This window comes from Ranitomeya variabilis, chromosome 4 (genome assembly GCF_051348905.1).
Source record: "Ranitomeya variabilis isolate aRanVar5 chromosome 4, aRanVar5.hap1, whole genome shotgun sequence".
Classification (NCBI taxonomy): domain Eukaryota; kingdom Metazoa; phylum Chordata; class Amphibia; order Anura; family Dendrobatidae; genus Ranitomeya; species Ranitomeya variabilis.
Window position 1 is genome coordinate 199403624 of NC_135235.1, and position 14334 is coordinate 199417957.

A 14334-nucleotide genomic window follows, 5' to 3' on the forward strand; every position below is an offset into this window, starting at 1 on the left:
TGTTATCCACTTCCCTACTTGCAAACTATCTGAAAATGCCTGAAAAACCCACTCTATTCACAAGGAAGTGGTGGGAGGGGGGGGGGGTATGAAGCTGCAGAATTCAGTGAAAGGGCATAAAAGAGGGCAGAGGAGTCAGGAAAACAGGCATATATGTCTAACTAACAGAGTACACAGAGATCACGCAAGATCTTGTCCTCAATACAGGTATAGTAAAAAAAAGCATAGTGGAGACCCTCGAAATATGCAGATTATATTTCCTGGCTGTTCATTATACACATCTAGAGCTGCTGAAAGATGGATTGTGGTTTCAGTTTTTGCAATCACAGGAAGACTTTAAAGGAAGCTGTTATGTCCAAAATGCTATTTACCTGCACATATAGGGTTAATCTACAGGTAAATTGCATTAAAATCCCATCTAGCTGCCTTACTGGGGTGGGAGATACTGGGAGAAAATGAACTTATTAAATCCCTGCGGCTCCTCAGGGGCGGAGCTATTACAGTCACCGCTCTCTATAGTCAGTGAGCAGTAGTAATCACTACCCTGCACTTTGATTGACAGCCTGCTCTGCACACTTGTGGGGAGTCCAACATATTTACGAGCACGCCAAAGTCACTTGGCACCCGAGCATGCTTATATAACACCTTATCCCAGCACTTTCGCTCATCACTAGTGCTTATGCTAATAACTGGAACCAAGCGGCTACAGGGAGGATTTCAGTTCATTTTCTCCTTGTTGCCGCTGCTCCAGTGAGGCAGCCCAGCATGAGTTTAGCGCTATTCACCTGCTGATTAACCCTATATCTACGGGTTAGATAGTATTTTTGGACATAAGAGGTACCGTTAAGTACTTCCCATTTAGCGCCTCTGCAAAGCATTGTTAGTAGGGGAAAATATCTCCAACAGTGCAGAAGTGAGGGGGTCTCTGTGCGCCATTATACAAGGTGTGCTGACTGCATGACATTATTTTGATCTTACCCTTCATTTAAAGTAATTTCTAAAAAAAAATGCTTATTTTTGTGTGCAGAGGCTGACCATGTCACAGCGGGCGCTCTCAAACATCCACCCCCAACTTTATGGATTGGAAAGAGAAGCAATACCCCAGTTTCCAGCTGCGGAGGTGAGTTGGTCCTGAAGAAGAGCATTAGAGATACACAGGTTTATCCTGTAAGGCGAGTGTTTCACTATTAGAGCAGTCTCTATCAGCCATATGAAACATATTTTTATTATGCACTGATAATTCATCTCACTGACAGTTTTCTTGGGAGGTGCTCACTGATTGACTGCTGGGAACGATTATCCCTCTCGGAATTAAACAGATTGCTCACCTTTACTTCTGATTTTCAGAAATCAATAAGATATCAATGACCTGAATCCATGATCTTATTGCTGTACTTTCAGAGACACTTACTAGTTGTCCAAGCCATGCTGAATACCACAGAAGGGAACTTCCACCATCTAGTAGCTCTGTTGAATTGTCGTGGGCTCCATAAGGTAACAGAATCCTTTCATTTCACCCCAAACCTGTAGAAAAGCCTGTTCTTGCTGCACACATTCCCCACAAAAAGTAAAAAAAATACTTTTGGCGCATATTCCAATCAAATAAGTCAAGGAACTATCCAGATTCTCATGCTCTGTAATTTGACATTCCCTGATTTTAAGTGGCCAATTCCTTTCAGTCAGCATTCGGCCAGCATTATAGGTACTGGATCTTTCTTTCTCACACTTTCCAACGTGCATTATTCCTGCTTGCCAGCCCCAAACTAACAGACTGTCATTCTAATATGTCTGTATGGAAAAGCCTCTTTTACAGAAAAACTATAATCTGCCCCATTGTCTCTACTACTAGAAGTAGATTACTCTTAAAGGGAACCTCGCAGGTCCTCGAACTGTTCCAAACCGCCACTGTGGCACTCTCTACGCTGATTGATTTGTTCTATTTCAGTCTTTTATTTTGCACAAAAACACTGCAATCTTTTTAAAAAAATACTTTTAATGTGCTGCTTGTCACGTACTAATGATGCAGGACTAGTCCAATGGGATTTCACTAACCCCAGACTAGTCCTGCCTGGGATAGTCTAATCACACTTCTCTGGGTCTGATTGACAGGCGCATTCAATCCCCATCATGGCTGGGCTGTAAGAAATCTTTGGCATTCCCGAGATGTGCTAGTGCTACTGCCATGACATGGGATTGTATGGCGAATGTCCGTAACGGTCAGGGAGGTGTATTTAAAGGTTTCAAGGCAGGATTGGGATCGTGACACCCTTCCCGACTAGTTCTGCCGACAACTATAAGGGTAGTGACACCCTTCCTGACTAGTCCTGCCCACAACTATGGGGTAGTGACACCCTTCCCGACTAGTTCTGCCGACAACTATAAGGGTAGTGACACCCTTCCTGACTAGACCTGCCCACAACTATGGGGTAGTGACACCCTTCCCGACTAGTCCTGCCCACAACTATGGGGTAGTGACACCATTCCCGACTAGACACCATCACGTGTTTCTCAACGCAAGCAATGAATACCAGGTCTTTCACCGGGAAGGAACAACCATGGAACCAGGAACAACTATGCCAAAACATGGTATCCATCCACAGACAGCTAGGAGTAGGAGTAGGAAACTAGCTATAGGTGGTTGTCCTTTCTTGGATGCTGCCCTTCCCGTGGTTGTTCCTTCCCGGTGAAAGACCTGGCTATTCATTGCTTGCGTTGAGAAACACGTGATGGTGTCTCCGCAGCTTTTCTACATGTATTTGCATATTTTCCTTTAGGGATGGGGGCAGTGTTCTGGATCACTGCGTTGAGAAACATGTGATGGTGTCTACGCGGTGTTGGATGTTTTGATCTCCCCGAGGTCATTCATCCTTATGTTTATAGTCTTTTCACTAGGCACTGCTCCTAATAGCCAGTTTCCTACTCCACACTGATGAGGGGCAAATACCCTGAAACAGCTGTCTGTGGATGGATACCATGTTTTGGCATAGGTGGTTGTCCTTTCTGGGATGCTGGCCTTCCCGTGGTTGTTCCTTCCCGGTGAAAGACCTGGCTATTCACTGCTTGCGTTGAGAAACACGTGATGGTGTCTCTGCGGCTTTTCTACATGCATTTGCATATTTCCCTTTAGGGATGGGGGCAGTGTTCTGGATCACTGCGTTGAGAAACACGTGATGGTGTCTCCGCGGTGTTGGATGTTTTGATCTCCCCGAGGTCATTCATGCTTATGTTTACACCCTTCCTGACTAGACCTGCCCACAACTATAAGGGTAGTGACACCCTTCCCGACTAGACCTGCCCACAACTATGGGGTAGTGACACACCTTCCAGACTAGTCCTGCCGACAACTATAAGGGTAGTGACACCCTTCCCGACTAGTCCTGCCTACAACTATAGGGGTAGTGACACCCTTCCCAACTAGTCCTGCCCACAACTATGGGATAGTGACACCCTTCCCGACTAGTCCTGCCTACAACTATAGGGGTAGTGACACCCTTCCCGACTAGTCCTGCCTGCAACTATAGGGGTAGTGACACCCTTCCCGACTAGTCCTGACCACAACTATGGGGTAGTGACACTCTTCCCGACTAGTCCTGCTGACAACTATAAGGGTAGTGACACCCTTCCCGACTAGACCTGCCCACAACTATGGGGTAGTGGCACCCTTCCCAACTAGTCCTGCCTACAACTATAGAGGTAGTGACATCCTTTTTGGACTTGTCCTGCTGACGACTAGAGGTAATGACATACCTCCTGACTAGTTCTTCAGATGACTATAGGGGTGGTGACACCCTCGGCACTAGTACTGCAGACTACTAGAGAGGTAGTGACACCCCTCCAGACTAGTCCTGCAGATGACTATGGGGTAATGACACCTGTCTGGACTAGTCATTCAGACAACTGTAGGGTTTGTGACACCCCTTTGGATTAGTCCTGCAGATGACTACAGGGGTGGTGAGACCCCTTTGAAGTAGTTCTGCAGATTACTATAGGAGTAGTGAAATCCCTTCTGACTAGTCCTGCAGATAACTATAAGGATAGTGACACCCCTTTGGACTGGTCCTTCAGACAACTATAGGGTTTGTGACACCCCCTTGGGTTAGTCCTGCACATGGCTATAGGGGTGGAGAGTCACCTTTGGACTAATCCTCAAGATCAAAATACTATTTTGAAGATAGCAGCAGTGTTTGTGTTCAAAATTTTTCAAAAACATTATCAGAATATAATAATCACCATTTATCACACAATAACGGCAGTTTGAAACAGGGGGTCTTTAATAGGACATACTTACCACATTTTAGACAATTAAGTCCAACACTCAAGAATGCCTCAGAGCACTTCCACACATTGTAATTAACTGTGATATTACTACAGTGTGCCCTTTTGTTGTCCAGATCCTGGGGTTATCCCTGCAAAATCTGGACTAAGAACAAATATGGAGGGGTTGGCCCATAACCAACATGTATCACCTGTTGCTGGGGGGGGGGTGAGCCCCGGGACTTCCAAGAGAATGGTGGTCCCAATGTTTCCTTTAAGGATGGGGTGGTAGGTCTCAAGCATGACTACCATTCACTGTCCACACATGCGCACTACCACACCATTCACACTGGAGACTTTAGCGGCATTGTCCAAGCAGTTGGATCTCCAGCCACCCAATACATATGGCAACTATAATGTTGTATTTATAGGACAACCCCTTTACCTTTAAGAGGCAGTGGTCAGCAAGTTATACAGAAGGGACTCGCCTAATGGCCACCACTTTAAAGCATTTTGGTAAAAAGGAAACTTTATTAGTCATGGCGTTGGCCATCGGAGGGGTCTCCGGTGACTATATTAGGAGGCCAGTTGCATATGATGTGAAACTGCTTTTAGACATAAACATGGGTCTTGAATGTCCCTTTTTCTTTTAGGACTATGTGGATGCCCTCAAAGGACTCTGTTATGACGGCATGGAAGGAGTCCTGTTTCTATTACTGTTCTCCTTCCTATCGGCCCTTTCTTTTACTGCTGCTGTATGCAGTCTGCCTCGTGCATGGAAACGGTTTCAGAACAGGTGGGTAACACCAAGGGTCTGGCTAACTTTCTTTATACCTTCAGTTGCAAGAAAAGTTCTGTCCCCTTTTACAGTTTGTTTTAAAAAAAAATTTCTTCACTCACTATCCCCAGGTCTGGTACTGAGTCTCCACCACTACTCTCTTTGTGTCCTATTATCTGCAGTGCTGATGTAACATCGATAGTCCTGCCGCAATCTGGGAGCTCAGCGGCTCTGAATAGCTTGTGCCATAGACTAGGTCTGAAGTCACTGATTATGAGACAGTAGCAGACACCGTGAGTAGCAGTGGAGACTCATCCATGGACCAGGGGAGGGTGTGTAAAGCTTGACCCTTTCTTGTACTGCTGCTGTATGCAGTCTGTCTCTTGCATGGAAATGGTTTTAGAACAGGTGGGTAACACCAAGGGTATGGTTAACTTTCCTTCTACCTACGGTTTCAAGAAAAGTTCTGTCCCCTTTTACAGTTTGTTTAAAAAAAAAAATGTTCTTTACTCACTCTCCCCGGGTCTGGTACTGAGTCTCCACCACTACTCCCTTTGTGTCCTGTTATCTGCAGTGCTGACGTAACGTTGATAGCCCTGCAGCCAATCGGGGAGCTCTGAGTAGCTTGTTCCATCCACTGGGTCTGAGCTCACTGATTATGAGACTGTAGCAGACACCGTGAGCAGCAGTGGAGACTCAACCATGGACCAGGGGAGGGTGAGTAAAGTTCGGTTTGTTTTTAAACAGACTGTCAGCAGCAGAAAGAGGTTTTCTAAAACTACAAACCCCCTTTAATCCGTGACTTTGGCTAGCTAATTCCTGACTGTCTTGGTTAGTACTGCCAGGATTCATGGCGTGACTGACTACCCCTCTGCAGATACTCTTTATCTAATAAATGAGAGTGCATGCGGTCATCTCACAGATTGCTTTATTAATGCAGCACAGGATTATTAGATTAAAGGATGAATGGCGATGTAGTTTTTAGCATATATGGAGCGTTAGAAGACAAACAGAGGTCACATGAAAACTCAGATTGTCATTTTATTATGTAAGAAAATGTATCAAGGATTTTACAGCTCATGAAGAATATGGCTGATATTTAAGCTTGCTATTTTTGAGACTTTTTACCTTTTTTGCTTGTTATTTTTGCGCAGAAATTTGAGACTTTTTACCTTTTTTTTTTTTTTTAAGTTGGGAGGAAAGAGGATCAGGTTTTGCAGCCCAATGAGGTTACATTAATTTACACCAGAAAGTGACATCAATTATAGCGCTAATTTCGGATTTAATCAATGAGACAAGTTTTAGAAAATCTCCCCCTTTAAAAGTTCAATCTATGAAAATATAAAATTGTTTAACCCACATTGTAAATGACAAAAACAAAAAATCATGCAATTAAAAACAATCAAAACATCATATATGCCCCCAAAATGATACCCGTGAAAACTACTGCTGGCCATATAAAAAATAAGTCCTCGTCCGGCGTCATAAACGGAAAAATAAAAAAAGTAAAAATAAGTTACGAGTCTCAGAAAAGGGCTAAACAAACCCAATTTTTTTAATTTTTTAATTTTTATGTATTTTTTTAACAACTAAAATATTAAAAAAAAAACTATACAAGATTTGTCCAAGAATTGCCGTATATTGCCAGGTCACTTTTACCGCATACTGAATTTCGTAAAAACTAAATCATAAAACAATGCCGGAATGTGTTTCTTTTACTATTTCGCTACACTTGGTGCCTCTACAAACTACATCTCCTCCTGCAAAAAGCGAGCTCTTGTAAGGCTAGAATAAATTGTGCTTTTGGAAGAAGAGGGAGGAAAAAACGAAAGCGCAAAAATAAAAATTGACCAAAATGGAAAGGGATATTCTGATCTTAGATGTTAAAAGGAATCTTTCAGTCTTTTTTTGAAGAGCAGCATAATATAGGGGCAGAGACCCTGATTCCAACGATGTGTCACTTACTGGACTCCTTGCTGCAGTTTTGATAAAATCCTGGTTTTCTCTGCTGCAGATCTAGCAGTTCTCTGAATGCTGAGCCCTGTGTGATCCCGCCCACATCACTGATTGGCCGCTTTCTGTGCAGACCAAACCAGAAAGCTGCCAATCAGTGGTGGGGGGGCGGGGTTACACACAGCAGAAAGACTACATGGCACGAGGCAGCTAGTCCTCTAGTGATTGATCACTCTTTTGTCAGCAAGAGATGAACAAAACTACATCAAGCAGCCCAATAAGTGACACCATAAGGGCCAGTGATTGGCTGCAGCTGTTATATGTGTAGATAGGACATTATTGCTGTATCAGTGGTAAACTGAAGCAATGGAGGATTTTAAAGGTAAGTATGACATGTAATTACCATACAGGTTTACGTGTTTGTGTGATTTGAGGTTAGTTTTATAAACTACAGTGACAGCAGACTGTTTCTTCTTTCTTCCAGGGACTTGGATTACGATGATATGGACGAGGACGACCCCTTTAACCCCCAGGCACGTAGAGAGATGCTGCGCACGGCACGCAGACCTCACCTGCCCAGTTTCTATAGTTACAGCAGTAGCTGCGGCAGCCACAACAGCCTGCGGGTCTCGGCCCCGCCTATTTCCAACGCCCCCGTCTCACAGTACATGTGAGTAGCCGCAGACACAGGCCGGCAGCCACATGGGGGCTTTTTTTATATATATATAAAAAAAAGCCATTAACAACAATAAACTAAAAAAATCTTAACAACTCAGACCTATAGAGACCCCGCAGTTGAATGCTGCTACGCTCTGGAACACTTTAAAGGGGTTGTCCACCTTCTTTAGACAATTTTATTTTTTTACATAAATGCATGTATTAGGGGCTAAAAATCATTTTTGCAATTGGGTTTCAGTGAAAATTTTGCACCGTTTGCCTTTTACAGCCTCCGTTTATGTCTGGCTACAGAAAAACTTTGCTAAGAATCCATCAGTAAACGCGCTATAAAAACCAAAAGGTGCAAAATTTTGAATGCAACCCAATAGCAAAAATGAATGATATCCCCAAATACATACATTTAAGTAAAAAAAAATGTCTTCAGACCCCCTTTAAATTAGTGTATGACTGTTCAAATTAACAAGCACATATAGATTACACAGCTGTCGTCCAAGTGATTGTTCGGCTCACAAATATCTCTCTTGACTCCCCCATACACAAGAGCCTTGACCCGCGTTTCGCCTACTGCTTTTACAAGGGGTCTCTGGTCATTTAATACCAGGTTTCAGACGTACAAAATTGCCCCAAACATAATCCAGCCAAAGGGCGGACACAGACAGAAGGGGTCCCCTTGCACAAGATTTTTAATAAAAACCCAATTGCAAATTTTTTTTTATACAACCCCTGGCAAAAATTATGGAATCACCGGCCTTGGAGGATGTTCATTCAGTTGTTTAATTTTGTAGAAAAAAGCAGATCACAGACATGGCACAAACCTAAAGTCATTTCAAATGGCAACTTTCTCGCTTTAATAAACACTAAAAGAAATCAAGAACAAAAAATGTGGTAGTCAGTAATGTTACTTTTTTTGAATAAGCAGAGGGAAAAAATTATGGACTCGCTCAATTATGAGGGAAAAAATTATGGAATCATGAAAAACAAACAAAACAAAAAAACCACTCCAACACATCACTAGTATTTTGTTGCACCACCTCTGGCTTTTATTACAGCTTGCAGTCTCTGAGGCATGGACTTAATGAGTGTCAAACTGTACTCGTCATCAATCTGCCTCCAACTTTCTCTGATTGCTGTTGCCAGATCAGCTTTGCAGGTTGGAGCCTTGTCATGGAGCATTTTCTTCAACTTCAACCAAAGATTTTCTATTGGATTGAGATCCGGACTGTTTGCAGGCCATGACATTGACCTTATGTGTCTTTTTTCAAGGAATATTTTCATAGTTTTTGCTCTATGGCGGGATGCATTATCATCTTGAAAAATGATTTCATCATCCCCAAACATCCTTTCAATTGATGGGATAAGAAAAGTGTCCAAAATATCAACATAAACTTGTGCATTTATTGAAGATGTAATGACAGCCATCTCCCCAGTGCCTTTACCTGACATGCAGCCCCATATCATCAATGACTGTGGAAATTTGCATGTTCTCTTCAGGCAGTCATCTTTATAAATCTCATTGGAACGGCACCAAACAAAAGTTCCAGCATCATCACCTTGCCCAATGCAGATTCGTGATTCATCACTGAATATGACTTTCATCCAGTCATCCACAGTTCATGACTGCTTTTCCTTAGCACATTGTAACCTTGCTTTTTACTGTTTCGGTGTTAATGATGGCTTTAGTTTAGCTTTTCTGTATGTAAATCCCATTTCCTTTAGGCGGTTTCTTACAGTTCGGTCACAGACGTTGACTCCAGTTTCCACCCATTCGTTCCTCATTTGTTCTGTTGTGCATTTCCTGTTTTGGAGACATATTGCTTTAAGTTTCTGGTCTTGACGCTTTGATGTCTTCCTTGGTCTACCAGTATGTTTGCCTTTAACAACCTTCCCATGTTGTTTGTATTTGGTCCAGATTGTAGACACAGCTGACTGTGAACAACCAACATCTTTTGCAACATTGCGTGATGATTTACCCTCTTTTAAGAGTTTGATCATTTGTTCCTTTGTTTCAATTGACATCTCTCGCGTTGGAGCCATGATTCATGTCAGTCCACTTGGTGCAACAGCTCTCCAAGGTGTGATCACTCCTTTTTAGAAGCAGACTAACAAGCAGATCTAATTTGATGCTGGTGTTATTTTTTGGGAATTGAAATTTAGAGGGTGATTCCATAATTTTTTCCCACATAATTGAGTGATTCCATAATTTTTTCCTCAGAATTGAGTGATTCCATAATTTTTCCCCTATGCTTGCTCTATAACAGTAACCATTACTGACTACCACATTTTTTGTTCTTGATTTCTTTTAGTGTTTCTTAAAGGCAGAAAGTTGCCATTTGAAATGACTGTAGTTTTGTGCCATGTCTGTGATCTGTTTTTTTCTACAAAATTCTACTGAATGAACATCCTCCAAGGCCAGTGATTCCATAATTTTTGCCAGGGGTTGTACATGCATTTATGCAAAAAAAAGTTCCCCAAAAGCACAAAAGAGCTTCAATATATGTTGGTGAGTGACTCCCAGAACAGAGCAGTAATCTCATCTTCCGCTCCCTGCAGCACATTCTCAGGTTATGTTATAAAGCATGTGCCTGCTGTGTCCTCTATGTTCTGGGGGATTTATTACACATTTGACAGCGTAAAAAAGTTGCACATTTCGTGGCATGGCTCATTTGGATTAAATTTTTATAATTTATCTTGATACTTTTTAAAAAGAAAATCTGATTGGGTGGCGAAGTTACCTGGGAGGGGGCGAAATATACAGAACATATACGGTGGAGACCAAAAGTTTGGACACACCTTCGCATTTAAAGATTTTTCTGTTTTTTTCATGACTATGAAAACTGTACATTCACACTGAAGGCATCAAAACTATGAATTAACACATGAGGAATTATATACTTAACAAAAAAGTGTGAAACAACTGAAATTATGTCTTATATTCTAGGTTCTTCAAAGTAGCCATCTTTTGCTTTGATGACTGCTTTGCACACTCTTGGCATTCTCTTGATGAGCTTCAAGAGGTAGTCACCGGAAATGGTTTTCACTTCACAGGTGTGCCCTGTCAGGTTTAATAAGTGGGATTTCTTGCCTTATAAATGGGGTTGGGACCATCAGTTGTGTTGTGCAGAAGTCTGGTGGATACACAGCTGATAGTCCTACTGAATAGTCTGTTAGAATTTGTATTATGGCAAGAAAAAAGCAGCTATGTAAAGAAAAATGAGTGGCCATCATTACTTTAAGAAATGAAGGTCAGTCAGTCCAAAAAATTGGGCAAACTTTGAAAGTGTACCCAAGTGCAGTGGCAAAAACCATCAAGCGCTACAAAGAAACTGGCTCACATGAGGACCGCCCCAGGAAAGGAAGACCAAGAGTCACCTCTGCTTCTGAGGATAAGTTTATCCGAGTCACCAGCCTCAGAAATCGCAGGTTAACAGCAGCTCAGATTAGAGACAAGGTTAATGCCACACAGAGTTCTAGCAGCAGAGACATCTCTACAACAACTGTTAAGAGGAGACTTTGTGCAGCAGGCCTTCATGGTAAAATAGCTGCTAGGAAACCACTGCTAAGGACAGGCAACAAGCAGAAGAGACTTGTTTGGGCTAAAGAACACAAGGAATGGACATTAGACCAGTGGAAATCTGTGCTTTGGTCTGATGAGTCCAAATTTGAGATCTTTGGTTCCAACCACCGTGTCTTTGTGTGACGCAGAAAAGGTGAACGGATGCACTCTACATGCCTGGTTCCCACCATGAAGCATGGAGGAGGAGGTGTGATGGTGTGAGGGTGCTTTGCTGGTGACACTGTTGGGGATTTATTCAAGGTTGAAGGCATACTGAACCAGCATGGCTACCACAGCATCTTGCAGCAGCATGCTACTCCATCCGGTTTGCGTTTAGTTGGACCATCATTTATTTTTCAACAGGACAATGACCCCAAACACACCTCCAGGCTGTGTAAGGGCTATTTGACCAAGAAGGAGAGTGATGGGGTGCTACGCCAGATGACCTGGCCTCCACAGTCACCAGACCTGAACCCAATCGAGATGGTTTGGGGTGAGGTGGACCGCAGAGTGAAGGCAAAGGGGCCATCAAGTGCTAAGCACCTCTAGGAACTCCTTCAAGATTGTTGGAAGACCATTCCCGGGGACTACCTCTTGAAGCTCATCAAGAGAATGCCAAGAGTGTGCAAAGCAGTCATCAAAACGAAAGGTGACTACTTTGAAGAATCTAGAATACAAGACATATTTTCAGTTGTTTCACACTTTTTTGTTAAGTATATAATTCCACATGTGTTAATTCATAGTTTTGATGCCTTCAGTGTGAGTATACAATTTTCATAGTCATGAAAAAACAGAAAAATCTTTAAATGAGAAGGTGTGTCCAAACTTTTGGTTTGTACTGTATATATTATTTATCATGACAGAGAAATTCTTGTAAATCTATGCCTCCTGATAAAAGTCGGAGATTTCAGTTCCTGCCTATAGGACATCCCAAGATGCTCTAAATTTGACACTTCATAGTGTTGTAGCATGTGCTCCAATAGATTTAAAGGGAAGCTGTTAGTAGGATCAACCCTCCTAAGCTGTCTATATGGCCATGTAGGTCATAGGAAACTGAATAAAATGATACCTTGATATCTGCGATCCAATATCTTATTCCTGAGAAATTCTTGTATTTCTTAGTATGTAAATTAGCTGTTAAGATCTATGGGCCGGACATAAATCTCCCTAAAAGTCTGCCTCCAGAGCTCATTGTTAATGAATGCTACCAGTGTGAGATATGTAGATCAGGAGAGCAGACTGTCAGTCATTACATGTCTCACACTGGTAACCCCTGTTTCATTTAAAATGCAATCTGGAGGCAAATCATAGGGGAGATCTATGCCCCGCCCTTAGATCTTAATAGCTCATTTACATATTAAGAAAAACATGGATTTCTCTAAAATAAAACATCGGATCGTAAGTATCAAGGTATCATTTTATTCAGCTTCCTATGACCTATAGGCCCATATAGACGGCTCAGGAGGATTGGTCCTGCTTAACATAACAAAGACTACAGAATTGTAAATCAGGACTGCGGCTCTTTCATTATAGTCATTGTGGGAATCCTAGTGGTTAGAATCCTGATAATCCGACGTTGTAGGCACAGCCGATCACCATCACTGACCCTAACAGGAAGAGTCTTAGTAGAAACTGAAGTGGAAAATGTATCGAGTCACTTTCCAGAAACGATGCTACTGCTATCCACTGCCATGTTTGCTCTTGTATCTCAGCTCAATTCACTAGAATAGGATTGAACTGCAATACCATACACAGCCTAAACTCAAGAGTGGTGCTATGGTGCTGATAGAGCTATCATAAGCAGTCCATTATTACATAGACACATGACAGTAATAGAACAGCATAATTCTCACAAATGGATGTGTTGCCTGTTTTGTTATGAGCCTTTGTGTCTCCCCTTTATTCTCCCGGTAGGAATCAAAGCGGTTTGTTCAGTGGCAATCCTCGATATGAAAATGTCCCCTTGAATGACAGGCAGTCCCCGCCCCCTTCGGTAAGTAGGACTACAGATTACATAAAGTTCATAACTTTCCAAATTGAGCGAATATTAATTCTTGAAGTTTCTATGAAAATGAATTGAGAATTACATACCTAGAAATTTCATAATAATGTAAGTGGAATGGCTCGAAACAGCAGCAGAAGCGATCCAAAAAGTAGATTTGCCAAAAAAGAAATTCTGGTACTGTTTCTGTCATTGGAAACCCCATTCAGATGAGTGGATTTAATGATAAGTGAAGAAGAAAGAATCAATTAGAAGCCAATTGAATTCAATTAGAATTTCCCCAAATGTTTGTATTCAAGCAAGTAGAGATTTATTTTGCCCAGATTTATTTCGCCCAAATCCAGCAAAATAAAAGTTGGACATCGTCTAGCAAGATTTTAAGGAGAGAAGTTAATAAAATGTAAAAATCTCCTTCTTTGATACTTTTCACCCCATATTTCTATGATAACTCTATATTTCGAGAACTGTTCTTCACTCATCTTCTAGATACCCCCCGGTAAGTTTCTGCAAATTTTGACGGCTATCTGGTTGCTGAAGAGAACCGTTGAAATATTCAGGGTTGGATTTCTCCTCTGCAGAAAGCAAGACAAGTTTAATATCAAAATATTGGAATATATTCCAAAACTCTCAACTCTTTGTGAATCTTACCACTAGAGTATGAACATTATCCAACATTTTCCAGCTCAAGTTGAAAGTACAATAAGATCTATGGAGCCGTTTGCTGAGATTTATGGTGCTTCTTACACTGTTCATTCATTTTACGAACAAGCAGTGATGGAGTTGGTTACTAGGGTCTTCCGGGAGTTTCATATTGGTGACCTTTCCTTAGGATAAGCCATCAATGTCTGACCCTCGCAAGGATAAGTGCCGTGACCCCATTCATCTTTATCATGTGCAGAGATGTTAATACAGTGGTGATCAAAAGTTTTGCATTTTTTTTAACAATGTGATTACTTCTGTCTGGTTGTTGTGATGACATTTTCATGGTGATGAATTGAAAGTGCGTGAAGATGTCATTATGCAAGAGCTTAATTTTAACCAAAATGCTTTAGAATATAGGTATGGTCGTTTAATGAAAGAAAACTGACTGCCAAAAGTTTTGCATCTAATCTTTAA

At 41.8% G+C, this 14334-nt stretch overlaps 1 protein-coding gene across 2 annotated transcripts in view; it reads left to right on the forward strand.

Moving 5' to 3' along the window:
- Nucleotides 1–14334, forward strand: part of TTYH1 (tweety family member 1) — a 193793-nt gene that overhangs the window by 176079 nt on the left and 3380 nt on the right. Inside the window, exons 9-13 of one of the 2 annotated variants that reach the window (XM_077259616.1) lie at nt 1028–1120; nt 1402–1494; nt 4908–5050; nt 7470–7655; nt 13131–13209. In XM_077259616.1, the coding sequence (XP_077115731.1) occupies nt 1028–1120; nt 1402–1494; nt 4908–5050; nt 7470–7655; nt 13131–13209 (594 nt within the window). The remainder of the gene's footprint in view (nt 1–1027; nt 1121–1401; nt 1495–4907; nt 5051–7469; nt 7656–13130; nt 13210–14334) is intronic. The other variant, XM_077259618.1, reaches the window with a different exon arrangement.